The 27,234-nt window shown below is 53.6% G+C and overlaps 1 protein-coding gene across 5 annotated transcripts in view; it reads right to left on the bottom strand.

Moving 5' to 3' along the window:
• COL27A1 (collagen type XXVII alpha 1 chain) overlaps positions 1–27,234 on the bottom strand; it is a 160,464-nt gene that overhangs the window by 45,675 nt on the left and 87,555 nt on the right. For 4 of the 5 annotated variants that reach the window (XM_054520505.2, XM_024252429.3, XM_024252430.3 and 1 more), the window contains 13 exons: positions 26,565–26,609; positions 25,254–25,307; positions 22,893–22,937; positions 18,145–18,198; positions 16,166–16,219; positions 15,875–15,928; positions 10,133–10,186; positions 4,332–4,385; positions 3,772–3,816; positions 3,630–3,674; positions 3,261–3,314; positions 2,099–2,152; positions 1,160–1,213 (listed from right to left, as the gene is read on the bottom strand). In XM_054520505.2, coding sequence (XP_054376480.2) covers positions 1,160–1,213; positions 2,099–2,152; positions 3,261–3,314; positions 3,630–3,674; positions 3,772–3,816; positions 4,332–4,385; positions 10,133–10,186; positions 15,875–15,928; positions 16,166–16,219; positions 18,145–18,198; positions 22,893–22,937; positions 25,254–25,307; positions 26,565–26,609 — 666 coding nt within the window. The remainder of the gene's footprint in view (positions 1–1,159; positions 1,214–2,098; positions 2,153–3,260; positions 3,315–3,629; positions 3,675–3,771; positions 3,817–4,331; positions 4,386–10,132; positions 10,187–15,874; positions 15,929–16,165; positions 16,220–18,144; positions 18,199–22,892; positions 22,938–25,253; positions 25,308–26,564; positions 26,610–27,234) is intronic. The other variant, XM_054520507.2, reaches the window with a different exon arrangement.

Here is a 27,234-nt window from a genome sequence, read left to right as displayed (position 1 = left end):
TGATCCTCCCACCTTAGCTTCTCAAGTAGCTGGGACCACAGGCATGCGCCACCATGCCCGGCAGATTTTCAAATTTTTTGTAGAGATGGGGTCTCGCTACATTGCCCAGGCTGAGGACATCAGTTTTTATATTAACATATTTGACTTTCAAGACAGCCCTGCAAGGAAAGGTATTCTTTTAGAGGTGAAGCATCAGAGGCATTGGGTGAGTTCAGTAAGGAGCCCAAGCTCTTGCGAGACTAGTCAGTGACAGATTCAGGATCCGAACCCGGGCAGTCTGGTTCGAGGAGCCTTGGATGCAGCAATGGCAACTATGTGACTTTATTCTTCCTTGAGAGACTTGAAGAGAAACCCAAATGAGGAGGAAGCCCTAAATGAGCCAGAATAAATGTCACCTGCCCCCTGCATAAAGGCCCTAAAAGGGTCTTTCTCATTGGAGAATTTTCAAGCTATGCTCCCTGCTGGTGTCTAGGGGCACAGGAGGAGGGCAGAGCTCTGAGCCCCCAGCCCTGCTCCAGTGGAAACAATCCCACTTCTATCAGTTTTCTACGTGGGGTGGTTTTCTTCATTGGTGTTTGAGCAAAGGATTTTGGGACTAGGCCAAGTCTGACAGCCCCAGGCCTGGTCCAACTCCCTCTTTGAATGGCAGGGAGACTTAGGCACGGAAGGGGGTGACTGGACTCAAGTCTCACAGCCCCTCTGCGGGCTCCCCTGGGCCCTGCCTCAACAATGTCCACGGGCTAGCCAGCATCACTCATCAGCTCTGGGGCCTCCAAGGGGAACAGCGTCCTCTTCCAACAGCAGAATGGGGAGGGGGCTCTCCCCAGAGTCCATGTATCAATGGTCACCTGTTTCTCGGCAGGTAATGAGGGGCACTGGCACCGAGCTGCAGATGGTATCGCATAAGGCCAGGAGGTACAGCCACCCCAGCGTGGAGGCAGGGGCAGGTGCCCGAAAAAACATTGCCTGGCAGAGGGCACTGGTGGGGGCTCCACATTCCACTCTGGCCCTAACCAGGCCCCACTCCCCAGCCAGGAGCACAGAGAACCCATTATCCCAGCCACAAGAAAGGCCCATTTCTCTTCCATGGAGAGGATGTGGCCGCCATCTGGGAGCTGGTTTCAACAAGTTATTTTTCTCTTCTGTCATCCCACCTCACCTTCATCCCGGCTTCCCCAGGAAGGCCCGGTTCTCCCACTGCACCCGGCGGCCCCTGAAAGAAAACGCCATTGGTCCCTCCTAGAGCAAGAGCTGCCCCCTGGTTGTAAGCAAGGGGGTAACTGAGGCTCCGAGAGGGCAAGAGAACGTCCAGGGTCACACAGTACAAGAGATGCAGAGGTGGGAGCAGCCTGTAGCTTCTTGGAGCTTGGAGCTGGAACTAGGGGGCTGGGGGTGGGCCCAGGCTGGCTGAGCTTTGGGACTACCCAGAGGCTTCTAGAGCCTTCTCCCGCCCCACAAGTGTGGTTTACCACACTAGGAGCCCTTTGGCAAGCAGAGGGAAGAAAATTTCATGATTCACAAAAAGACGGGGGAGGAAGCCATTGGATGCTGTGTTTAGGGCCAAGTGATTCTAACCCTTCTCTCTACAGCTGAGCCAGCATGAGGCGGGCAGGAAGCAGCCCTCAGTTATCACCGTGGGCATGGCTGCAGCCCTTGCATAAACCCTGGGGCTTGGTTTTTCCCTCTGGATAAGGCAGGGGTGTCCAAGGCTCCTTCCAAGTTCCTTGCTGCATGACCCTTAGGGGCTGGATCGACAGTCAAACATCTGCTGGGACAAAGTCCCAGCAAGGTCAAGGTTGGGAAGCATCCATGCTTCCAGTGATGCCCAAAGAGGCAATGCCAACCCCCACAAGGGTCCTGGCACCTCTGCGTCCCACCCAATGCCCCTGGACTAGGAGCCCAGCTCCTCAACCTATGCCACCAGGATGATCTACCCTCTCTGCCAGGGCGTCTACCCTTCTCTGAACTACATGGTACATGACCATCTCCCTGGGCCGGGACAGGGAATGGCAGAAAGAAGCTCCTGGGGAGGAGGGAAGGGAAGGGCTGATACATCCCCAGCAGCATCATGGGATGAATAAGGGTCTCTCACACTCACCTTGGGTCCCGTCTCTCCTGGAGGCCCAACTGGCCCCTGGGGTCCCTGAGGGCCCTGGAAGACAGATAGACACACAGACAGTTGGGAGAGGCCAGGCTGGGCCCTCTTTGGGATCTGAAGGGGTGAGTGAGGGAGCTGACCCCCAGAACCGGGGACTCTGAAGCACACCCCCTAGTCTGCCCCAGCCACACCGAGGGTCCTAGTGTCTGTAGCCCCTCTTCACCACTGGTATCTGTCATACTCCCTCCAACACAGCTGCACACTCTCCTATCCACCCACCCAGGGGGCCCTCCCTGATCAGAAACCTCCTAGCTCTTGAGTCTTGCTCATCTGTTGCCCCTGCCTGGAACGCTCTTCCACCTCGGATCCATGTCTGGAAACCCCCACCCCCAGCCAACCCACCGTTCAAAAGGGTGACTCCTTGGGCCTCAAGATGTGGGAATGCAGCAGCGGCCTTGAGGATAGAAGCCTCCTGTCCTCCCCTGCCCTGTGTAGGAGTCACCCTTCTTGCCCCCTGGAGATTCTGTCCTCTCTCTACCATTTCTTGTAGCACCACTCTCCAGCCTCCTCATGGGGCTCCTGGACTGTCCCCCCACACCTGTCCTTCCAGGGACATCTTCTGAAAGGCAAGCTGATCGCCCTTTCTGCTTCAAGCCCTTCCATGGTTCCCTGTTGCCCTTGGGACAAAAAGCACAGTGTCCCCGTGGCCTTGGGCGACTGGCACCTGCTGCGTCCTCCTGCCCTTTCTGAGGTCCCGCTTTCCACTTCAGCCATGCTGGACTATGCAGTTCCTGGTCAGCTTGTTCGTTTGCAGTTCCCGGTCAGCTTGTTCATTTACTCTTATCTTCACCTCCCTCCCTCCTGCCTTTCCCTGTGCCAAGCACTCCCTATACATTTTCGCATTTCATCTTCACAACAGAGTGGCAAGGCAGAGACAATCACCCCCATTTTCCTGGCAAGAAAACAGGCTGGAGGCCAAGTGAGCTGAGCCTCAAACCCAGAGCTCCTGGCTTAGTACTCGCCACCAACCCAAGGCCTGGCCCACCGAGGGTTAGAGGCCAGGCATGGTCCCTTTCCAACCCTTCTCCTTATCTGACCGCCTGGCCCACACCCCCAGGTGCCAGCGGCAAAGAAGCAGAAGAGGGAAGGAAAGGGCTCTTACCGGTTCTCCTGGGAGGCCCTTGGTGCCTGGGGGGCCTGAGGGACCCGGGATGCCCTACAAAGACAAGACAAAGGTGACCTTAGGCCCTCCATGGCCTTCTCTGCCCTGCCTTGACTTCAAGCAAGCCATCCTAGTGTATTTGGGTCCCCTCCACCCACACCGGATGACAGATGGGAAGGCTGAGACCCAGAGAAGAGGGGATGTGCTGGAGGAGCTTCAGTGCAGGGTGGGTGGGCAACCAGAACCTTCGGGGTTTCCACAGAAGGACAGGAACTTGGTAAAAGTGGTTATTATCAGCACCGCACCCCACCCCACCCCCACCCCACCAAAAGCGCCATGTAGAGAATTTCAAGAACTGGTGCTACTTACAGGAAAGCCTCTCAAGCCCAAGTGGCCTCGCTCACCAGCCACACCCTGGAAGCACATGTGGGGGTCATTACAGGCTCAGATCACAAAGCAGGGAGCAGGGAGGGGGCCTGCGGCTGGCCTGCTTGGCCTTGGCCTGACATACCTGCTGTCCAGGCCGGCCCGGTCTGCCCTGGGGTCCCGGAGGGCCCTGTGGGAAGCAGAGCACGTGAAGGTGGGAGAGGGTGCTTGGGAGGACCGTTCCCCAAAAAGGGACCCCTCCACATGGGAGATAAAAGGAACCCGTTTGAGACCACGGAGTCTGCCCCCTTTCCACGGTGCAGATGGGAAAACTAAGGCCTGACAAGGGGAGTGGCTCGCCACCGTCACCAGCTGCTCCAGGTGGAGAACCAAGGACCCCTTCCTAGGGATGGGGCTGCCAGAAGCAGTCTCGGCTGTCAGGGGCCTGGTGGGGTTTGGGGTCCGGGGAAAGGGTCTGAGGATGTGTATGATCTCCCTCCTCCTTTCTTGCTTTCTCTTTATTGAGCTTGCAGTAGGGGATCAGGAGGAGTGGAAGGGCCGAGCTCTCAGAAAGAGCCCTGCAGCCTCCATGGGGCTCCCTTCGTTGTCCCTAAGGGGCGTTGTTCTGAGGAGGTGTGAGCCTTGTTCGTGATTCCTGACCCAGTGTTGGAGGAGTGAGGAACGGCAGGCCCTAGGGGTCGGTACCTTCAGGCCCCTGGACCCTTGCTCCCCAGCTGGTCCGTCTGGTCCTCGGGGGCCCTGGAATAGGAAAAAGGGACTAGCACACCAGACAGCAGGGGTCTCCCTCGGGCCGAGAACCAGGAGGGCGGGGCTGCTCCGAGCCTGGGGCCTTCCCTTGCACAAGCCCCGGCCCCCTCCTCCTCCCACTTCCCACACACTCTCCACTGAGGTGGTCACCCTCGTGCAGCGCCTTTGAGACAGCTCTGCAGAGGCCGCAGCGTGAGTAGACTCAGCTAGAGGCTGACGCTTCCAGAAGGGGACTGGGGCACTAACGGCCCTGTTCAGAGAGACCTTGGGGGTCACCCAGCCAATCCATTTCACAGACGTGGAGACTGAGGGCCACAATTGAGTTACACGTGGCCACGTCCACACAGCCAACTCTTCAGACTCTGCTGCCACGTGCCCTTCCCAGAGCACACACGGGGCAGAAACAGGTGTGTGGGCCACAGCCCTTGGGGGAAACTGACAGAGCAGGACCTGGGAAGAACATGCATGTCCTTCCCAGATGTGTGGAGCAGCCCCGTCTCTAGCCAGACGTACAACGAATACAGCCCAGCTCACAGAGGAAGAGCCCATGAGGTAGGGGCAGGAACAGGGCAGGATTTTGCACGAGGGAATGGGAGTCAGGCTGCTGCTCCCGGGAGCCCTGGGCTCAGGCCTCACCCCTGACACAGGAGTCTTGGTCCCTGATTGCTGGGAGACCCCAGGGGCAGGTGGAGTCCACCCCCTATCCCCCCTGCACAGATGGGAATACTAAGGCCCAGCCAAGGGAAGTGACTTATCTAAGGTCCCTAACACATTAGCCGCTCTCATCCCCCATGTGGGCTCCACCCACTGCCCCACGTGTGTCCCCTCCAGGGGTGCTCCCACAGAGACGCAGATGGGCTGGGGTCTCCTGGAAAAAACCTGTGGAAAACAGAGCAGGCTGTGTTCTCTAGAGGGTCTCAAGCGGTCTGTGTTGGGAGGACAGGAGTGTCCTGTGGAGGAGGCCCATCCTGGCCTGGGAGCTCAGGGGACCAGCCCATAATACTCCCCCAGATAAAAGGAACTGGGGAAGTGTCTAGATGGGGGAGGATGGGGAATGAGAAAACTAAATGAAGAAAAATCATGTAAAAATCAAACAAGGAAGGCTGGGCACAGTGGCTCACACCTGTAATCCCAGCACTTTGGGAGGCTGAGGCGGGCGGATCATGAGGTCAGGAGTTCGAGACCAGCCTGACCAACATGGTGAAACCCCATCTCCACTAAAAATACAAAAATTAGCTAGGCGTGGTGGTGTGCGCCTGTAGTCCCAGCTACTCAGGAGGCTGAAGTAGGAGAATCGCTTGAACCCAGGAGGCGGAGCTTGCAATGAGCCGAGATCGCACCACTGCACTCCAGCCTGGGTGACAGAGCAAGACTCCATCTCAAAAAAAAAAAAAAAAACAAAAATCAAACAAGGAAATTTTCAATGAATAATTGGGCCAACAAAGTGAAAATTCCACTTCTCAGCTGCCTGGAGCTCCCTATGCTTCAATCCCACACTGCAGCCTTAAAGAGCACCCCACTGATCAAATAATCCTGGAACAGGGAGCCAGCCACCAGGCAAGGCCAGGGCTCAGCTGGGAGATGCTGTTCTCAGCATCTCCAAGCCCAGGGCCTGGGGCTCATTGTGGGGTCCAGCCCTAGGCACTGGGCTGCTCAGGAAATGTGTCTGGGGACAAGTGACTGCGCCTCACTGAGACTCAGTTTCTTTTTTCTGAAATGGGCACAAGAAATCTCTCCCTCAAGACAGGAGGCGATGCTCACAGGCAGCTCAGTGCCTGGCACACAGAAAGTGCTTAAGAATGGCTAGTTCCATCCCTGCCAGGCTCTGCCAGGGGAGGGGGCAGGCTCCCCAGAGGCAGGGACACAGGAGTGGCTTGGGGAATCTGGGCCCAGTCCCTTCCTCAGGCAGTTCACACTATGCTGTGCAAAACCAGTTGAGCGTTTTCACAGATTCAAGCTGCGGTTTGATGAACTCCTAAACAAGCCATATCTAGTGGGCATTACGGGGCTCAGGTGCTAGCCCTAGCCTGTTGCTGGTTTGCTGTGTGACCCAGAAAAGCCCCATCTCCTCTCCGGGCCTCAGTCTCAGGCTCACATGGACACTGTCACACCATGTCATTAGGCTTAACACCCGTGATTCATGGGCACAGGTCTGGCGGAGCTGGAGCCACATGTGGTGGGGCCGTGTCAGGTCATGGGAGCTGGGACAGGGACTGAGCTGATGGCAGATAACTGAGCCCTCCTGAGGGATGATCTCTGGCTCTGGGCTCTGTCTCTCACTGAGACATACACCTCCCTGGAAAGGGATAGCTCTGGGAGGGGAGTGGAGGCTCAGAGGTGTTGAGGGCTTGGCCTGAATCCCATAGCACCTTGTTTATCCCAGGAATCAAAGGCTTTCTGGGAGAAAGGTTAAGTCATCAAATAATAATAGAGCAGTAGCAGCCACCGCAGGAGCAGTGAAAGCTGTTATCCTCCTTTTACAAGGAAAGAAACAGGCTCAGGATGGTGGTGAACTTGCCTATGGTCACACAGCTAGGAAGTGGAGGAGCCAGAATTTGAGACCAAGTCAGCTGGACATCCATTTTTTTCACCACTACCTGTCACTGTTTTTCAGAAAGGGAGTGAGCTCCCCATCACCGGGGGTATACAGGTCAGGGCCCAGAGGATCCTGCCAGGAAGGCTGCACACTGGGGCCTGGTGTTGGAGAAGACAATGTCTAAAATCCCTCTTATCTGAGAGAACTCACTATCCCAGCAGAGCACCAGAGAGCCTGGGAGAAGTTGGCTTGGCTTAAGAGAGAAGAGGAGGCAGTAGTGGGGCCACCAGCCACTGTCTCCCCAGCTCCACAGGGCAGGGAGAGGGGCGAGAGCAGCCGCACACTCTAACCCTTGCTCTGGGCCACACAACAGTTCATCCTGCAGGTCCCTCAGTCCTGCCGCCTCCTTCCCTAAATGAACCCAGGCAGGCCCACCCCCGCCCCGCCTGCTGGGGGAGGCCTGGGTTTCTATCAGACCACATGTCTGCTCTCCTGTATCTGCTCCCCGAGGAAGATGTCTGCAGGCACGCTGGGGGCTGCCCTCCAACCAGGCCTGGGGTCAGGCTTGGTGGGGAGGAGCTCCTGCCTGGGACAGAAAATCTGGCCAACCACAGCTCTTGTGAAAAAGGGGCCCATGAACAAGCGGGAATGAGCACACACCATCACGTGCTGCCGCCCTGCAGCAGGTTCAAGGTGCTCAGGAAGTGACTGAGTCCCCACAGCCAGCCCACCAGCTTCGTTCTGTTACTGACCCATTTTATGGAGGGAGAAGTGAAGGCTCAGGGAGGGGAAATCAGTGGCCCAAGGTCCAAGATCCAAGAGGAAGAGCCTGGATTTGGGCAAGGTCTGCTAAGCTCTAACACCCACAGGCAGGGGAAGAGTTGACCTGAGGCACTGCCATCTTGGGGTCCTTACGACCCCCTCGGAAGGAGGAATTAAAGTCTCTCATCTGAGCAGGTGGGAGAAAGGCTCTGAGAGGTTAAGAAACCGGCCTGGGGTTCCACAGCTGGGAACCAGGGGTGCTGAGACTTGCCATAGGCCCATCTGACCCCAGAGTCCTCATTCTTTTCACTGGGGCTGGTGGGCCCAGGTTCTAGTCAGCATCCTCACCAAGAACAGAGGACGAGAGCCTCTCTTGCCCCTGGCCATGAACTCTCAGTGCTCATTCTTCCTCGGGTGGGCGGTGGGGTGGGGAGCAGCGCCCGTCCTACACATAGGCAGGAAAGCAGGCAAGGCCTTGCAGACCTCCAGGCCCATTCCCCATGGCACATATGGGGAAACTGAAGCACAGAGCACCACAAGGCCTTGCTAAGGGCACAGGGCAAACCAGGAGCTGATCAGGACTTGCCCAGAATCAAGCTCTTTCACAGGCACGGTGGGTGCCTCTGTAGGTTCCCCACCTTCAGTCACCTCCTCTAGGAGGTGGCGAAGGGCAGCCTGTTCAGCAGGAGACCCAGGGGCCGATCTCATAGGTTGTGCATTCCTGACAAACCCAGTGGGGAGAGGGGCTCATGTTCCTGATGCTCCCCTCCCAGCCCGGGAGACTTTGACGTGGTTGGAAGCCTCTGTTTCCTGAAACAGGAATACATTCTTCAAGCCACTGCTGGGAAGGGGTGGTGGAGATGGTTGAAGGGAGCCCAGTGAGTTGAGGGGGGCCTGAGCCTCGCGCCTGAGGCAGTGCAGGAGGCCTGAGCCCATGCAGCTCACCCTCCAGGGAATCCAGCTTCCTGGGGCTGGAGGGGAGGTACAGAGGATCTGGATGGAGCCTGGCTGCCCTTGGGCCAAGGCCCATTTGAAGAGACCCAGAGGACATGGGCACCGGAGGGACCCTGCCGGGCCACAGGAATGCCTTTTAATCTTCCCTCTTCCAGGCCGGCTGCTCAGGCCATCTGGTTTGGGGGAAATTGTAAAACCACTTGAAATCCAGCCAAGAGGAGAATAATAATCACAGATCCCCCGTATGGAGCTTGGATATCAGGCCTGGGCTGCCGGCACCACCTGCACCATCTCACTTTCTCTTTAAAATAAGGCTGCACGGCCCCACGCCTGTAAACCTATTGGTGGCAGACCATCCTGTCAACCCTCCCTGTGTGATTGAAAATAAGGCTGAATTCAGTATGCAAATGAGCCAGATTCCCTGGGTTCAAATCCCAGCTCTGCCACTTTTTAACTGTGCAACCTGAGGTAAGTGACTCAACCTCTCTGTGCCTCTCTGGGAGTGGAGTGGAGGCTCAGAGGTGTTCAGGGCTTGGGCTGAATCACATAGCACCTAGTTTATCCCAGGAAGCAAAGGCTTTCTGAGAGAAAGGTTAAGTAATCCAATAATAAAATAATAATAAAATGGGAATGAGAATAGCACCTACATGACAGGGTAGTGTTGAGGATTAAATGAGTTAATGTGTGTGACAGACAGTGTCTGGCATAGAGTAAGTGCTGGCGATTACTCCCAGTGACTGTGCTCAGGGCAGCCCTGTTTAAAACCCCCTGCAGCCTCCCAATGCCCTTGGAGTATAGCTGTGGCTTTTGAGGCCCTGCCTTGCTTGGTACCTGCTAAGTCCCAGCCCCATCCCTCTCCCTTGTCCCTCTGTTGACCCTGAGGATGCCTAAGCATCCACCTCCTGTATCACCTTCAGGTCTTCCCCTGCCAGTCCCCTGCCAGGAAGCTGGCATCAGCTCAAGCACTGTCCTCTCCTAAAGTCCTTCCTTAGTACCCTGCCCAGGTAGGGTCCTCCTCTGGGCTTCCAGGCTGCTAATACTTCCTCAGTCCATGTGCTGATGACCCTGTATTTTATCACCTGCGTCTGCCAAGTGGTTTGATTCACCTGTTGACTGGCTCACAAGGGCAGGCACGGGTCATGTCTGTCCTGTTCACCACAATACCTGCAGAGCCTCCAACAGTGTCCGCCAGACAGTAGGTGCTAAATAAGTGCTGGTTGAATAAATGAATGAACAAAGAACTGGTACCAGAGAGCCCGACTGTGTCTGGTGGATAGCAAGGCTGAGAAATGAGTTGGAAAGAGGGGTGGCGTCCCACCCCCAGAGCCAGGTCCAGGGTGAGCCTGGAACCTTGCCTCGTGCTACGAAAGTCACAGATCCCAGAGCTGGGCTGGGGGCAGAGACTGGGCAGTCTCTGGCAGGTGGCCCTGTTCCAAGTGTGCCCCCTCCCACCAGCATCAGCCCCCAGGAGCTGGGCTTGACTTACCCGACGTCCCTTTGCTCCCCTCATGCCTGGTGGGCCTCGAGATCCTGGAGGACCCTGGGAAGAGAAGAAATTTGGAGAGGCCCCTTTCTAGGAAGTGAGAGCAACACGGGGGGCTGGGAGTGTGGGGCAAAGCTTGAAGGCCTGCAGCCCTTAGATGGGCATGTTCAGAAGCTGCCTGGGCCCCAGCAGCCTCCACATGGAAGGACTGGGCACCTGGCTCACTGGGGAAAGCAGCAGGCGAGCCACAGCCTCGAACACAGCCAATGCCCTGGGCTATAGGTGGATGGGCCTCAACCTTTCCTGGGAGTCTGGGGAGTGGGGAGAAGGCTCCCTGCATGATATTTTCTTCCCCTTTTCCTCAAAATCAACAATGAGAAGATACGATGCCATTCATTCATTCATTTATGTATTTATTGGGAGAGGATCTCGCTCTGTGGCCTGGGCTGGAGTGCAGTGCAGCCTTGAGCTCTGGGGCTCAAGTGATCCCCCCGCCTCAGCCTCCTGAGTAGCTAAGATTGCAGGCATGCACCATCATGCCCAGCTAATTTTCTTATTTTTGTGGAGACAGGGTCTCACTATGTTGCCCAGCCTGATCTCAAACTCCTAGGCTCAAGTGATCCTCCTGCCTCAGCCTCCCAAATTGCTGGGATTACAGGTGTGAGCCAGTGCATCCAGACTACGATGACATATATGACAAAAGGTCTCCTCGAATCCTCATCTCCCTTTCTCTCCTACACCAGAAAGGAGAATCTGGTGACTCAAGTTCTGTCCCTCACCTCCACCCTGACACCCAATATTTTCCTGAATATTTTCTCCCAGGGAAAAGAGGAGGAGGAGGAAGAACTGAGAACACAGGCCTGGGGTGATCTTGGGAGGCAGAGGGGGCAGAGTGGGAGAGGATCAAGAAGGAGAGAAGGAGGGGGAAGGCAGAGGCAGAGAAGTGGGTGGGGTGGCATGAGAAGGGAGCAAGGCCCAGCCCCGGGCAAATGGGCAGCCATCTTGGTTTTGATGAACAGACGACAAGAGGAGCAAGAGAGACAGGGTGAGAGGGCCAGTTTAGTTCTTGGAATTCTCAGCACCTGGCCTTGCACAGGTGCACGACAGACATTCAGGAATCTGTTGAATTAACAAGGAGCACATGAACTGAAGAGGGCAGAGGGTGGGAAGGGAGGGAACACAGGAGAAGAAGGGAAGCAGCCCACCCCTCTGCCTAATGTCTCCCCTGCCCCCACCCCGATTCCAGGCCCAGCTTGAGAGACCTCAAGCAGCAACTTCATCCACCGGCCAGCCAGGACCCTCTGCCAGCTCCAGGAGCCTCCCAGCTCCTGCAGCAATTCTCAGACTGGGTGTGCTCCTTTTGCAAGGCAGAGCCAGTCTCATCCCTCCTCTGAATACCAGGGAGAGGCCCAGCCCCATTTGGTGCCTCAGAACGAACTCTTGACTTTCCCGTTTCCCTCTCCCCATGGCTTCCAGGGGTGTTAACCCAGCCGCTATCACCCGGCAGACCCTCCAACAGCTGCTGTGGAGGGGCTGGTGTGAGGGGCTGGGTCCCAGGCCGACCTTTCGTCAGCAGAGCAAGCAGGGTGTGGACTCGGGTTTGGCCCCATAAAAGGCAGTTCTGACTCCCGGATGGTGGAGAATACAAACACTGGGTGAGAATGGGCCATTTTATAGAGTGATCTCAGAGCTCAGAAGGCATGCAATGCACCACTGGGAAATTTCGGGAGCCAAGTCTCTACATCAAGGCATAGAGTGCTGAAAAGAGCAGGCTGTAGCACTGGAGAATCTGGGCTCACATGCCAGTTCGGCCACTTACTAATTGTGCCATCTTAGGCATGTTACTTCAACTCACTGGGCCTCAGTTTTGTCATTTACAAAATGGGGATGGAAGAGTCCTTACCTCCTAGAGTTTCTAGAAAGTGAAGTGACAAAGTCCTCAGGAAAAGGTAGCTGCCTGCTCTCGCAAGGCAGGAGGAGGTCAGAATTGAATGCTAGACTCAACTCTGGTCACTGGGTGACCCTAGGCAGGTCCCAGGGCCTCACCCTCACCCCCAATAATGGGGATAATAATCAATAATCTTTTTTTTTTTTTTTTTTTTTTTGAGATGGAGTCTTGCTCTGTCGCCCAGGCTGGAGTGCAGTGGCGCGATCTCGGCTCACTGCAAGCTCCGCCTCCCGGGTTCACGCCATTCTCCTGCCTCTCCAGCCTCCCGAGTAGCTGGGACTACAGGTGCCTGCCGCCACACCCGGCTAATTTTTTTCTATTTTTTAGTAGAGACGGGGTTTCACCGTGTTAGCCAGGATGGTCTTGATCTCCTGACCTCATGATCCACCTGCCTCGGCCTCCCAAAGTGCTGGGATTACAGGCGCGAGCCATTGTGCCTGGCCTGGGGATAATAATCTTGATGGATCTCAATGTGCTATCAGACAACATGGAGGTGAAAGTGATTGATAAAGTGGGAAAATGCCAGTCAGGTGTGAACAATATCACCAGAAATGTCACTTTTAATGGTAGTAGCCTGACTTATAATAGTGGCAATTATCATCTCTAACAGATAGTTATCACCATTCATTAAGCACACAGTTATGCAGGAGGGTTGTGAGACACTACATCATGCACTGCAGCATTTCTCATGACAATCTCATACTGCAGGTGGCATCATGCTGACTTACAGATGGGGAAACTGAGGGTCAGAGAAGCTATGAGTGTTGCTAACAATCCCGCAGCTGGCAAGTCGGGGAGCCAGAATTTCACCCCCATGTATCTGATTCTGAAGGTGGTTTTCTGGGCCTCTGTGCTAGCCAGCTTCCCCAGTGTCGCTGGCCAGGAGGAACCCCAAGAGATCCAAGGGACCAGCCCCGTACCGTAGCAGTGGGGGACCACGGCAACCTTGCGATCAGAAACAGCACCAAGTGACCGTCTGATTTCATCAAGCCTGAGCCAGCCCACTGAACAGCGGGGAGCACTGAGGAGATGGGGCGGGGTGGGGAGGCGAGTGGAGCCAGGGAGGCGAGGGATTCAGAGGAGGCCTGCACCTTCTTCTCTGCATTGGCCTGAATATCCCCACTCTTTCCCCATCTCCCACCGGCCTTCCATTGTGTCCCAGTGACTCCTTTCCTGGCTTTCCTCCTCCCACTAGACAGATGGGGAGACTGAGGCCCAGGACGGCCGAGGTGCAGGGGTGCCGGGGGTAGAACTCGATGATGTACCCCCAGCATCCTTGTACTCAGGCTTTGGCCCTACTCTGGGCACCCCCCATGCTGAGGGCTCCAATCACTCCATCTCTGACCACTGGGAGGGAGGCCGGGCCCTTGCATTCCAAGCTGGGTGCCTCGGCCAGCCGTGCTAGTCCCCCAACCAGAATGCTGGTCCTCTGACCCTGCTTCTACCCCAACAGTCCCACTTCCACACTGCCAGCTCCTCCAGCCCTGGGCCAGATGTGACTTTTCCTCCTTCTCATGAACAGGGCAAAAGTATGTCAGTGGGAGCCCAGAGTACTGGCTTCTGCTTCCAACTGTGCTCCTCAAGAACATTCCAACTTGTCCAAAGAATCATGAGGATGGACAGAGTCTCCTGGTGCTGATGCCTTCTCCTCTGGGTGACGGTCACCTATATCCAGGCCTCTCACCCTTGGACTAGTCCACCCCTCTCCCTCCTCAGCCCCTGGTGTGGCCTGGCACAGAGTAGGTGCTCGATAAAAGTCTGTTAATGATGGAGAGAATGTTTATACTTGACAGCCCCACTAGACAGTGAGAGTCTTAAGAGCTGGATCTCTTTCTTACCATTTTTGTACCTCCAGGGAGGAGCTTATGCTAGCACACAGTAGGTGCATGAAAAAGTGTAGGAGCTGAGTTGGCCTTGCTTCCCTAATCACAGTAGAGAACAGGTTTATGCGAGCTTCTCCTGGGTTCAAACCATGAAAGGCTTCAGGGCCCTTCCTCATCAGACCCCAGGGAACTCCTCAGTCTGGACTTTGGAGACACTCGGGCAACCTGAGCTCATCGCCCCTCAGCCCTGACTCCAGATCTGTGCCTGGGCTGGTCCCTCTACCCCCACACCCTCCCCACCTTCCCCAAGCCCACCTTGGACTGGGCTCCCAGCCCTGAGCCCTGGCTTTGGCTGAAGCGAGTGCCCTTTCCTAGTTTCCATCCTCCATTGGCAGAAACAGGGATCTGAAGCAAGTTCTACCTGCTCCAAATGAGAGCAAGCCCACCCCCACCCCCTGCACGTCATCACCCCTGGGAAGGAGAAGGGGCTCCTGAACTTGAGTGCTCCTGGCCGCACCCTTCCCCCAGCTCTCCCAGCCTCTCCCACCACTCTGCCTTGAGAGCCTCGGGAATATCCCTGCTTCCTCAGTCATCATGAGAAGCCCAGGCCCCTGAGGATCCTCAGCCCTGTTTGTCCAGCATTTCCCATCTTCGTGCCTGCTCTTCCAGAACAGACATCATTTACTGGGTTCTATCTACCCTGCTCCCCATACCAGACTACACGCTCCAAAGGAAGGGGCCACTTTCTGCCTTTCTTGCTGCCACATCCCCAGCTCCTGGAACTGCCGAAACCCCATCTTTACTAAAAATACAAAAATTAGCTGGGTGTGGTGGCACACGCTTGTGATCCCAGCTACTAGGGAGGCTGAGGCATGAGAATCTCTTGAATCCAGGAGGTGGAGGTTGCAGTGAGCGGAGATTGGGCCCCTTTACCCGGCTCCTGAAACTGCCCACAAGCACTTATTGCTCAGTAACTACAGAGTGAATGAATGAATGGACAAAAGCAATAATGCTGCTAATAACCAAAATGCTCCCAAGGAACAAACACCACTCTGTAATGAACATTAGCCCCACGCTTCCATTTAACCCACACGATCACACTATCATGACCATGATTCTTTTCTCTGTTTTTCAAATGAGCAAAATTCAGGCTCAGAGAAGTTAAATGATCTGCCCCAGGATTACAGTCAGAGAGTGGTGTAGCTGGGATTCTACCCAGGTTGGTCTGATTCTGAGGCTTGAACTCCTAACCCTCTCCTCCCCTCCCCTCCCCTCCCCGCCCATCCCCTCTCCTCTCCCGTCCCCTCCCCTCCCCTCCTCTCCTTCCTTCCTCCCTTCTTCCCTCCCTTCCTCTTTCTTTCTTTTTCTTTTCTTTTCTTTTCCTTTCCTTTCTTCCTTCCCTCCTGCCCTCCCTCCCTCCTTTCTTTTCTTTTCTCTTCCCTTCTTTCTTTCTTCCTTCCTTTCTTTCTCTTTCTTTTCTTTAATTCTTTCTTTCTCTTTCTCTTTCTTTCTATCTTTCTTTCTTTCTCTTTCTTTCTTTCTTTCTCTCTCTCTGTCTCTTTCTTTCTTTCTTTCTTTCTATCTTTCTTTCTTTCTTTCTATCTTTCTTTCTTTCTTTCTCTCTGTCTCTTTCTTTCTTTTTTTTGAGACAGGGTCTAGAGCTCTATCACCCAGGTGGAGTGCAGTGGCGTAATCTTGGCTCACTGCAACCTCTGCCTCCTGGGTTCAAGCAATTCTCATGCCTCAGCCTACCGAGTAGCTGGGATTACAGGCGCATGTCACCACGCCCAGTGAATTTTTGTATTTTTAGTAGAGACAAGGTTTCGGTATGTTGGTCAGGCTGGTCTTGAACTCCTGGCCTCAAGTGATCTGCCTCCCGAAGTGCTGAGATTACAGGTGTGAGCCACCACACCGAGTCATCTAACCTTTATCTGACAGTGGTTTGAGCTTAGGGATCAAGAGGGCTTTGCTTACCTGGGGTCCAGGCTCTCCAGGGGTCCCCATACCACCTGGCATTCCAGGATGACCCTGCCAAGAGAGAGAAGACAAAGAAGGAATCAGCTGTGGAAGGTGCCCCTTCCTCCTTCAGTCCCATCTCGGTTGGCTCAGCCCCATTGCAAAGCCAGGAGGACAGCAGCTAGACCCCCGGACAAAGAGGGAGCTGGTCATTCTGAACGTCTAGGGTAAGTGGTTCATGGAGGACAGCAGAGCTGTCACTCAAGGCTGCAACAGGAGAGGGCAAGAGGATGCAGACTTACTCCTTACCATCGACCCCTTGGGTCCAGGCACGCCTGGGGGTCCCATCATGCCACGATCACCCTGTGATGGAGACAGCAATGCAGGCAGGTCACGGCTATGGCTGTGGGGTGGCTCTGTGGGAGGCAGGTGCAGAGGGCCATCCAGAGGCTCAAAGAGAGGTAGGGGTTTGCTCAAGGTCTCTAGAGGGTCCCTGTCTAGTTCATGGCCACATCACCCAGGTGGGGATCTGGGATTTCACTCAGAGGAAGCCAAGACCTCTGGCAAGCCCTAGAAGGCCTCAGCATCCCCTGTAGTGGGCCACGCAGTGAATTTCCCTCCAAGGATGGTCCTGATTAAGGAAGCACTAATTACACTGTCCCCTTTGATCCTGGCCCACATCATGCTGGTCCTTATTAGGCCTGGCATCCCCTGGGCTAGGCTTGCTGAGGCAGAAACAGCAAGAGAAGGCATGTCTTTCACTCTCTAAACTCCCTGTCCAAACCTAGATGAGATGCTAGAGAATCAGAGACATAACTCATTCCCTCTCGACCAATCCAGACACACTGGGGCAGAGTTGGCAGTGTAGCAGACAGCTCCAGCCAGAAGGTAGGTGCTCTGGATTCGAATCTTAGCTCTGTTTTCGTGAGGCTCTGTTTCTTGTATCCAGCCAGCCGGCAAATATTTATTGAGCACCTACTATGTGTCTGACACTCTCTGCGAGACTCTGAGTATACAATGGTGAGCAGGCCTGCTCCCATGGAGCAAGACACTCAGAGGGTTGTAGGAGACACAGTGCAGTGAGGGTGGGGGTCATGGTGCTAAGGTGTTATCATTGGAGGACTTGACCCACTTGGGGGCAGAGCTGGTCAGGGAAAGCTTCCCTTGGGAAGTCCCTCTTGACCCAAGAGCTGAAGTATAATGAAGAGCATCTGGGCAAAAAGGGTGGAGGCAGATGGCAATGGAAAGAAAGCATTTGGCTAAGGGAATGGCACAGTCAATGGTTTGTAGGTGAGAACGGACATGGGACATTTGAGCAACAGCAGAAGGCCAGAGTTGGCTTTGATGTTGTGCTATCGTTATGTAAGATGCTACCACTGGAAGAAACAGGGTGAAGGGTACTATTTTTTGCAACTTCTTGTGAATCTGTCATTATTTCAAAATAAAAAGTCAAATTTAAAATTTCAAGATAAAAAGCTGAATTTAAAAGGAGGAGGAGCAGAAGGGGAAGGAGGAGGAGGGGGAAGCGAGGGAGGAGGAGGAGGAGGAAGGCAGAGGCCCAAGGGTCTGGGTCACATAGAGTGATAGAGTGCGGCACAAGAGGATCCTGAAGAGTTAGGCGGGGCCAGACTTGGGGGGGATACTTCCTCCCTCTGGACCTCAGTTCCTCCATCTATTCAATGGGAATAACATTGGTTCTCCCAGAGGGCCTGCTCTGGGGATCGGATAAACCCATACAAAGGAAGGCAAGTGCCTCCAAGGCCCTTGGTGGGAGCTGGGAGCCAACATGAGGCAGAGTGTGTTAGTGAGCAAAGTGTAGCTAACCTTTGGCAATGAACTTGGTTCAAATCTCAGCACTGCCGCTTATTATCTGGGTGACCTTGAGTAAGTCACCTCCCCTATTTGAGCCTCTGTTATCTCATCTAAAACAGAGGCTTAGCAAGGCAACGTCATCCTTCCTCTTTGTAAAGATGAATCTTTTCCTCCCTGCTGTGGCCCACCCCTGTGCAGGGCCAGTGGGCAGCTGTGAGGAACCCAGGTCGCGTGAATCCGCTGGTTGTCACACAAAAGTCTAACTGTGCTTGAGGCTGAAGACAGTAGGGCAGGGATGGAACCCCAAGAGATGCCAGGAAAGGGAACAATAGCTCTTGGCAGACTCTGAATGCCAGGTCAGGAGAGAGGCTAGGGGAGGGTAGTCTGAAATCCCCAGGTCAAAGGGCCTCTTCACCTTTATACAATTTCAAAACACAAGCTCTAATTGTTTATCTTTTCCCCTCAACACCACTTACCTTTTCTCCCACGATTCCTGGCTCCCCGACCAGGCCAATGAATCCCATAAATCCCTATGAGACACATTCACGAAGGCAAGAGAAACAACGTGAATCCAGGGACCCAGCCCTCCTGCTCCTTCCCCTGAAGCTCATCACCCAGGTGTCTCCCGCCCGTGCCTGGTCACCCAGCCAGCATGGGGCTGTGCCGGGGAGAGCGCTGCCTCTCTCTGGGCACCGTTCTGACTTCCCTCACTCCACCAGATGGTTCTGATTTTGAAGCCAAGCAGCGGGGCCGCTGCCAACATCCCTGGGAGCGCCACACATTCTTCCCGCGCCAGAAGCAGGCTGGGAGGCTGCCACATTTGGAGAGCTGGGGTTGGGCGGGGGGTGGCCCTTAAGCTGAGCTGGGAAGAGGCCATCTGTGCCCATCTTTCGGGGCTCTGGGGCTGTTTCAAAGAGTGAAACAAACCCGCTGGCTGGGATAGAAATACCGTAACAGCCTCCGCCAAGAGAACCGATTGGAATTGGGGAGGCGGAGGCCTCTTTACTGTCTTCTGAAAGGCCTCCTTGCCTTTTTCTGAAAGGGTGCACACACAGACACACGCTGCAGCTCCCGCTGCTCTGCTGAACTCTGCTGGGTGACAACTTGCCTCTGGGTTCCAGGGGGTTCTTCTAGGTGGCCCCAGTCCTTGCCATCTCCCTGAGCAGGCAAACACGCACACGCGCATCGAGGGTGGACAGCCTAGAGGGGTCACCTAGGAAGGCCCATCAATTTCTTATTCAGGCCCCACCTTCTTCCCTGCTAAGGAAAATGCAAACTGAGAGGGGAGGGCCTTGTGTGGTTCAGGAGTGCACAAGTGGCTTTGGAAGAACCCAGATTTGCAGCCAAGAGGTTCTGGGTGAATTAGGAAAGACGGAGGGATGAGTGGATTTGTTCCATACAATCCGCTCCCTGTCCCCCAAACCCTGGCCAGAGTAAAATGAGACCTTGGGCCAGGAATAGGCCAGAGGTTGTGTACTCAGGCAATAAAGCTGGCCCAGCTGTCAGTCAACTACCACAAGAGGGTTACCTCTGGGATCCACACTTTCTTATCTAAAGACAGTTTCAAAATAGTCACTTCAGCAAGGGCCACACGTGTCTTGCTGCTGCAGCCTGGGATGTCAGCTCTGGTTTGTGGCTCCAAAGACCACGCACCTTCCCCTCCAGCCCAAGGCCTCCAAAGCATGTGGTTGTGAACAGGGCCTGGATCTCCTGTACATCCCAGCACCACACTGGCACTACACATGGTGGATCCTGCACCTGCCCCTGGTTCCCTGGGCTCAGAGACCTTTCTGAAGTATAAGGTAAGAGGGATGAGGCACTAGGTATAAGGTCATAGCTAACATGTCACAGAAAACCAAATACTTGATTTTTGCAACAACTTATTTTTAAAAATTAATTAGAGCATTTTCTAAGTGATAGCAATATTATAACAACAGCTTCAACATATTGAGCACTTCCTGTGTGCCAAGCCCTGTACCTGGCACTTTATCTATTTCACCGTCATTCAGTCTTCAGGTGTGTGGGTTCTGGGCAAATCAGTCTCTCAGAGCCTCATCTGTAGAATGGGAGACAATAAAGGTACCTCCCTACTTCCTGGCACTGTTCTGAATATGGGAGATGGTGCACGATGCATAGAGGTACTTCATACATGTTCGCTCTTTCCCATCCCCTCTTAATTTATTTTACAAGGGCACAGGGGTAAGACAGAGGCCTGGGCTTCCCACAAGGGAGCAGTCAGACATTTAGAGGATGCCGAATGAAGGGAATAAAAACTGCTCTGTTAAAAGGCCCCTGCCTGGCTGGCCCAGAGAAACAGAAATTTCATAGCTACTTTAAATTTATGAGATGTTGGGTCCTGGAAGGCAAGCGGGTCATAAACCTCTAACAAGAAGCCAAACAGGATCCTAATGAATAACAGCCATACAGCAAGTGCCCCATCCCCCGACCTGCACCCCTGGGACCCCCCCCGGGGTACTGTCCCACAACATCCTGGCAGGCCTGTTCTTGAGGCTGGTCCAGAGAGGCCAGGCCCAGAAGTCCAGGCAGGTCGACGGAGAAGCAGCTCGGAAAGCTGCGGGCATGGCTGGCTCCTCTACGGCTGGCAAGGCGGGCATGGGAGGAGGCAGCATTGTTACCCACAGCGGGCGCTGCACAGGCAGGATCCGAGTTCCCAGTTTTGGGGAGGAGGCTAGCCTGGTCCTCACATTGCCTACAGATAAAGGGCCATTGTCTGCTACAGGAGGTTTTCTTCCTCCTCTCATATGCTAGGCATTGGGGATGCAACTGAGAATGAAAGGGCTATGGACCCTGAGCTGGACTAGACAGCTCAGTGTGACGTGTTTACATGCGTGGCTGCCCCTGGAGGGGGTGTCTTGAAGGCAAGACCCATGCCCTGTTCCCAGCACCTCGGCCAGGGCCTGGCAGGCAGTCTGTGCTCTGTTAGAGACATGTCAGGGCTCAGGAGGTTGGAGAGTTTTCAGCCCTCGAGGCAGGCATTGGGAACCCAGCAGACCTCAGTGTCAATCTTGCCTCTGACAGTGATGTTACTGCCTGTGAGATCTCGGACAAGTTACTTAACTTCCCAGAGCCTCAGTTTCCTCATTTGCAAAATGAGGATAGTAATACCTACTGCCATAGACGATTGTGTAGATAGCATTTGGCACAGAGTCTGGAACCTAACAGGTGACTAATAAATGTCACTGTTATTGGGTTGTTGCGAAAGTAATTGTTTTTGCCATTATAGTGGTAAAAACTGTGATTACTTTTGCACCGACCCAGTACTATGATTACAAGGAGGTCCTATGGTGTGAGCTTCAGAACTTTCCCAGGGATCCTCTGATTCTGCAGTGAACAGAAAATGCCTCCCCTTTCACTGGGACCACATGGGGTGGGGGCCAAGGGAACGGCTGGCATGGTACCTCCATGTGCCTTATAGCAGCCACAGGGTTCCAGCTCTGCCTCCTTCCTGCTACTGTCCAAGCTGCCTGGGCAGCAAGTTGGGTGTTCTGCTGACCAAATGAGCCTGGGCTGCTCCAGGCAAGGTTCCCACCCGTCCTGGGCTTAGTTCTGCCACTATCCCACTTGGTGATCTTGGTCAAACCTGCTTCTCCTTCATAAATCCCAGATTGCCAACATGGACTAGAATCTGGGGGTTCTAAACCTGGGGTCGCTGTCAGGCTCTATGAATGGAATTCAGAGGGTATATCAACTTGAATGGAAAAAAATTAAAACTCTTTTATTTTCATGAACCTCTAATTGAAATTTAGCATTTGCCTCAAATACGAGTGTAGGCAACAAACCACAGTAGTATTACCAGGACCTGGGACTGTCCCAGAAAGTGACATGTCACATTACAATCATTGCTGCAGAGATCTCAAAATATATCACTAAGGCTTGGCATTACTTCAAAATTGAGGCCGCTGTTACACCTGCTACTAGAACTCATTATTTAATGCATTGCCAAAGAAGCATATATATGAATATATTATATTTTAACATATTTTCATAATTGCATTTCTATATAATCAGTTTCCTTTGTTTTTAATTTTATGCATTTATAAACTCTATTCTGAGAAGGGGATCCCTGGGCTTTTCCAGCCTGGCAAAGAAATCCAAGGCACAAAATATGGTTAGGGCTCTTAGATACAGTGATTTCCAAGGATGTTTGTGTTCTGACTTCCAAGACCCTGCATATCTATTTCCCGAGGGCCCTACCATTAGCATAACTATGAAACCGAATTTGCTGATCAAATCACCTTTTTTTTCCAATCAGGAAATATATCCAGGCCGCGGCAGCCTTTCCAAACTCCCGGGCTTCCCACAGAATGCGCTCGAATGACACTGGAAAGATTTCAAAAATCCAGGCCTCCCCCTGCTTTAATTCCTTTCTTCCCCCAACAGATGTTGCAGGCCTGGTGAGGAAGCCCATCGTGTGTGACTCTCACGCCACTGACGGGGTTTCACGGTGCAGCCAAATTCCTCTACGGCCATCTCCAGCATCAGTCCTTCCGGCTTGAGGAAGCCCCTTCCATGAATGAGCTCCATACTTAAAGGAGTGGAGGAGATGAACACCTCTCCACCTTGGAGCCCAGAGGTTAAGCTTTCAGGAGGCCCGAGGGCTGGGCAGGAAGGACTGAAGCTGTCCGTCTGCCCATCCCTCAGAGTTGTTTCTCTGGACTTTAATTGAAGGTCGTGATCCTCAAACCTCCATTTTAATGACTAGTTGCAACCTCTTCTCTTCTTCAGACCTTGACCCAGCTTCTCAACCAGCCAGAGCCACTGGTTTGAATTTCATCTTCTATATAATTTAGGGATGCCTAGACCAAGGGCCCTTGGCAAGTGGTAACACCTCTCTGGCCTTTGGCTTCCTGATCTTTAAGCTGATGGGAACATGAGCAACGACTGCCAAGGGCTCCTCCAGTTTTAATGTCCTGGGGGAGCAGCCACATAATCTCTTTGGGCAAATGCACCAAAAACCTGTGTGTAGAGTCAGGCTGTGGGGAAAAGCTGTCGTGACTATGATCCACAGCTTTCTCATTTACAGACTTCCCCGCTCTGAGGGTCACCGTCTACATCCATGAAAGGGGTAGAGGACTGAACCTACCTCTGGAGTTGTTCTGAGAATTACACGAGGTGATGCATGGAGGGTGCTGGGCAAAGGGCTTGGCACAGAGTAAGGGCCCAATAAATGGAGCCACTCATTCAGAGACCGTTGCTAACTAACCTGCTCTCCCACAGGCCCCGGCCGACCAGGATCCCCTGGTTCCCCCTGCAAAGAGACAAAGAAGAGGACGGATTGGGATGGGAGATGAAAGTCTAGACCTCCTGGGGAAGTCCCAGGCCTGCTGGCCTTAGTTGCCATTAGCGGGGATGAACCAGGGATCTTATCTCCAGTGTGTGGCCTTGGAGACCCCCAACAAATGGGCAGAGTCAAAGGGGTACTTGGACAGAACCTCAGGCAGACATGACTCTAGTCACCCATTCCCTCTGAGGGGGCCTTGGCTTACTCAGCACCCAGATGTGTATGTCTCATCTAGGTCCTTCAGAAGCCCATTGCATTTTGTGGAGGTGGAAAATGAGGCCCAGAGAGGTGAAGTGACCTGCCTGAGGTCACACAGTGAGCCAGAGGTAGGGCTAGAACCGAAACCTTGGTCTGCCCAGTTGAAATGCACATTCTGGGCCAGGTGCAGTGGCTCATGCCTGTAATCCCAGCACTTTGGGAACCCGAGGCGGGCGAATCACCTGAGGTCACGAGTTCGAGACCAGCCTGGCCAACATGGAGGAACCCCGTCTCTACTAAAAATACAAAAATTAGCTGGGTGTGGTGCTGCATGCCTGTAATCCCATCTACTGGGGAGGCTGAGGCAGGAGAATTGCTTGAACCCAGGAGGTGGAGGTTGCAGTGAGCCGAGATTGCACCACTGTACTCCAGTCTGGGTGACAAGAGCGACACTGTCAAAAAAAAAAAAAAAAAAAAAGAATGCACATTCCTACTGCATCAGGCTGCCCTATCTCAGGAAGAGTAGAGAAATGGGACGTCAGGGCACCAGGGTCCTAGACCTCAACACACCAGAGCTCTGCCACCAGCTCACAGGTGGCTGGGGTGAGTCCCATCTCTGCTCTGGGCTCAGCCTCCCCAGCTATAAAGAAGGGAAATCAGACTCATTTGTCTTCAAGGCTCTGTCCCACTTTCACATTGGGTGGCCTATCTCGGCCTTGTCTGTCTGTTTTGTCCCATGCTGAGGTGGCTCCTGCTCCTCAGGCAGCCACAGCTGTCTTGGTCTCCCCACAGCAGACCTGTGGGATAAATCCACACAGACGATGTCACCGCTCCCACCACAGAAACCCAACTGGTATCTGAGGAAGAGAGGCCGAAACCTCAGACGGCAGGACATGGGCTCGGGCTAGCCAGGAGTTTGGCGCATACATGGATGTGGCTTACTGCAAGCCTGGGTGGAGCCTCCTCCCCCTTCAGCTCCTCCCTGGACCTCATGAAAACTAGAGGGGCCAGGACAGATAAGTGGGTCATTTCCCCAGAAGGGAGGGAGATATGGATGACCTGGGCTCCCCCTGGCTCTGTCCTAACCTCCTGTGGGTTTGCCCATCTGCAAACTTGACCCGACAATCTTTTGCCCAGAATGGCTGGGAAAACTCCAACTCAAGGGGAGTCCTTGGGAAACTATTAAGTGAGGCTGCCCATGGGCTGAGGACCATTACTCTCCTATCTTGGGCCAGGTCTTTTTTGATAACATTTTTTAAAAACCCTGTTAATATATGTACTATCTATTTATTATGCAGAATAGGGAAAATGTAGAGGCCCACAGAAGAAAATGAAAATCTCCTATTGTTCCACCACCCAGAGATAATCCCTGTCCACTTTCTAGCCTCTGCTCTGTGCGTAAAGAAACAGGGTGCCATGTGGGCCAGGATGGTCTCGATCTCTTGATCTTGTGATCCACCTGCCTCAGCTTCCCAAAGTGCTGGGATTACAGGTGTGAGCCACTGCACCCAGTCAACATGGTGAAACTCCATCTCTACTAAAAATATAAAAAAATTAGCTGGGCGCAGTGCTGCATGCCTGTAGTTCCAGCTACTTGGGAGGCTGAGGCAGGAGGACCAGTTGAACCTGGGAGGCAGAGGTAGCAGTGAGCCGATCACACCACTGCACTCCAGCCTGGCAACAGAGGGAGACTCCATCTCAAAAAAAAAAAAAAGAAGGAAAAAAGAAAAAAACAGAAACGGTGCAACCCAGCCCCTGCCACAGGCTCACACTTGAACATTCCCTTTTATAACCGTTTCCTCCACCACCCCCACCCCACATTCAGGCAACTTCCCATCTTGTAAAATAGCCCGAAACACCATCTAGGGTGGCTGCACTATATCCCACTACTTGAACAATCCCCCACAGCTGGACACTTAGGTTATGTCCATTTTTTTTCTCCTTTACCAATACTTTGTTCTAAATGGGAACCAATTTTTTTCTCCCTTTTCACAACTGGCCATGGGATTTGGGGCTTGACTTGGGGCCCAAATATGTAGGGCCCCCTCTTTCCTCTTGTCCCCAGGGATCTCCAGGTCCCCTCACCTTCACGCCATCCAGGCCGGGCCTCCCAGGAAACCCCTTCCTGCCAGGCTGACCCTGCAACAGAGAGACAGGTAAGTGGGAGAAGCTGGACAGGGGCAACATGGCTGGGGTCCAGGGGCTCCAAGGACCTGGCACAGGGTATCCATAGCTGTAGAGAGCCACGTACCCTGATGGACAGGGGCATAGAACCCTGAGTCCACCAGATGGCCAGCTGTCATGGAATACAGGCAGGGTTTCCAGCTGCATGAACTCAGGGAAGCCTCCCTCATCCCTGGGTTGGTCTTCTTGTTGTAAATGAGGAAGATGACACCTGCCTTCAGGGAGTGAGGGAAAGGAAGGAACTTGGCAGATGATCGGGGGTGCAGGGAAGTAACAGTTTATGCAAGTGGTCCTCAAAGTGTGGCCTGAGGACTCCAGGGGTCCCGGAGGGTTCACGAGGTCAAAATGATTTTCATAATAACACTAAGATGTCATTCGCCTTTGTCACTCTCACTCTGGTGAATGTAAGTGGCATCTTCCTGAGGCTGCATGGCGCGTGATAGTCAGTGGATTGAATGCAGAAGCAGAGCTGAGAAGCCAGCTGACTTCTATTAAGCCAGACATTAAAGAGATCTGCAAAAATGGTAACACAATGCCACTCTTTCCACTCAATTATTTTGCTATGGAAAATAGAGTGAATTCTCCTAAAAATATAATTTTTATCAACAGGAAATGAGTTTATGATTAATCTTCAATGAATGAATGAATACATTTAAAGTCTCTTGGTTTTAGTTACTAATCTCAGTAGGTGTAACTCACACAAACAAAAGTCTTTGGGTCCTCCATCATTTTTAAGAGTGTAAAAAGCTCTGGATACCAGAAATTTCATGAGCTGCTGGTTTATGCCATGGCTGGGATCAAGAGGGGGTGTAGGACAAGTGACTTTGGGAAGGCAGCTGGGAAGAGTGCAGAGGGCTCGGGCTGAGGGCCCAGGCAGGGCGTCCCCACTGCCTGGCTGTGAGATGTTGAGCTAAAGCCTTCACTCTCGTTTGCCTCTTCTCTAATGAAACCAAGGAAAGCAATCCTGTGTCATGGGAGAATCAAGGAGAATAAATACTGACATGAAGCACTTGGCACATAGGAGGTGGGCAGTGACAGTCAGTTTCCTGGCTCTTGTCTCTCTCCTTTGGGGTGTCTCCTAGTTCTCTCTCTGGCTGGTGCAAGGCCCTCACTGATGACTTCCCTCTGGAGCACTGGCCAGATGTTGCCCTGCCTGCGCACAGCTGGCTCAGCTCCCATGAATGCCACCTACCCCAGGCCAGTGACACTCACCTCCAAGCCAGGGGCCCCTGGCGGCCCCATGGGTCCCTCATCTCCCTAGAGTTGGGAGACACGAGAGAGGAAAAAAGGAGAAAGTTAATCCAGTTGGACTTGTGGAGATCTTGTCCTGTATGGAGGGAAAGGGATGGACGGAGGAGAGCCCCCCTGGACAAAGAGAAACAGCACCCCTGGCCCACCTGCCTGGCCCCACCCAGGGCAGAGGCTCCACTGGCCATGGCCTAGAGGCCAGGCTACACAGCGACTTCCAGTGAATGGAGACTCCAGGCTTCGTGGAAGTCCTGGGCATGAGAGTTAAACCCCATTGTGTGCTGTGAGGAACAGAGCCTCAAACTGCAGCTCAAAGATGTAGGCTCTGAGTTCTGCCATTTGCTCACTGGCAGACCTCAGCCTCACTGTGTCTCAGTTTCCCAGATTGGAGAAGATCATCCTCAAATATAATAAGTGGCTTCAGCTGAGTTCCTGGAGGTCAGCAATGATGCCTTATTCTTTCTTGCAGCCACCCCCAAACATCACTCGGGATGGTGCAGTGTCTAGGGGGTGTTTGGTGAATGAATGAATGAATGAAGATGTGAACAAGTGGCAGGCATACATAGGGCTTTCTTGAGTGGTAATGTGAGCGTAGACAGAAGCATGTGGCTGGTGCCATTCCCTCCTCTCCCCT

Source organism: Pongo abelii, chromosome 13, assembly GCF_028885655.2.
Source record: "Pongo abelii isolate AG06213 chromosome 13, NHGRI_mPonAbe1-v2.0_pri, whole genome shotgun sequence".
In the NCBI taxonomy this organism is placed as follows: domain Eukaryota; kingdom Metazoa; phylum Chordata; class Mammalia; order Primates; family Hominidae; genus Pongo; species Pongo abelii.
This window is presented reverse-complemented; position numbering and strand designations above follow the sequence as displayed.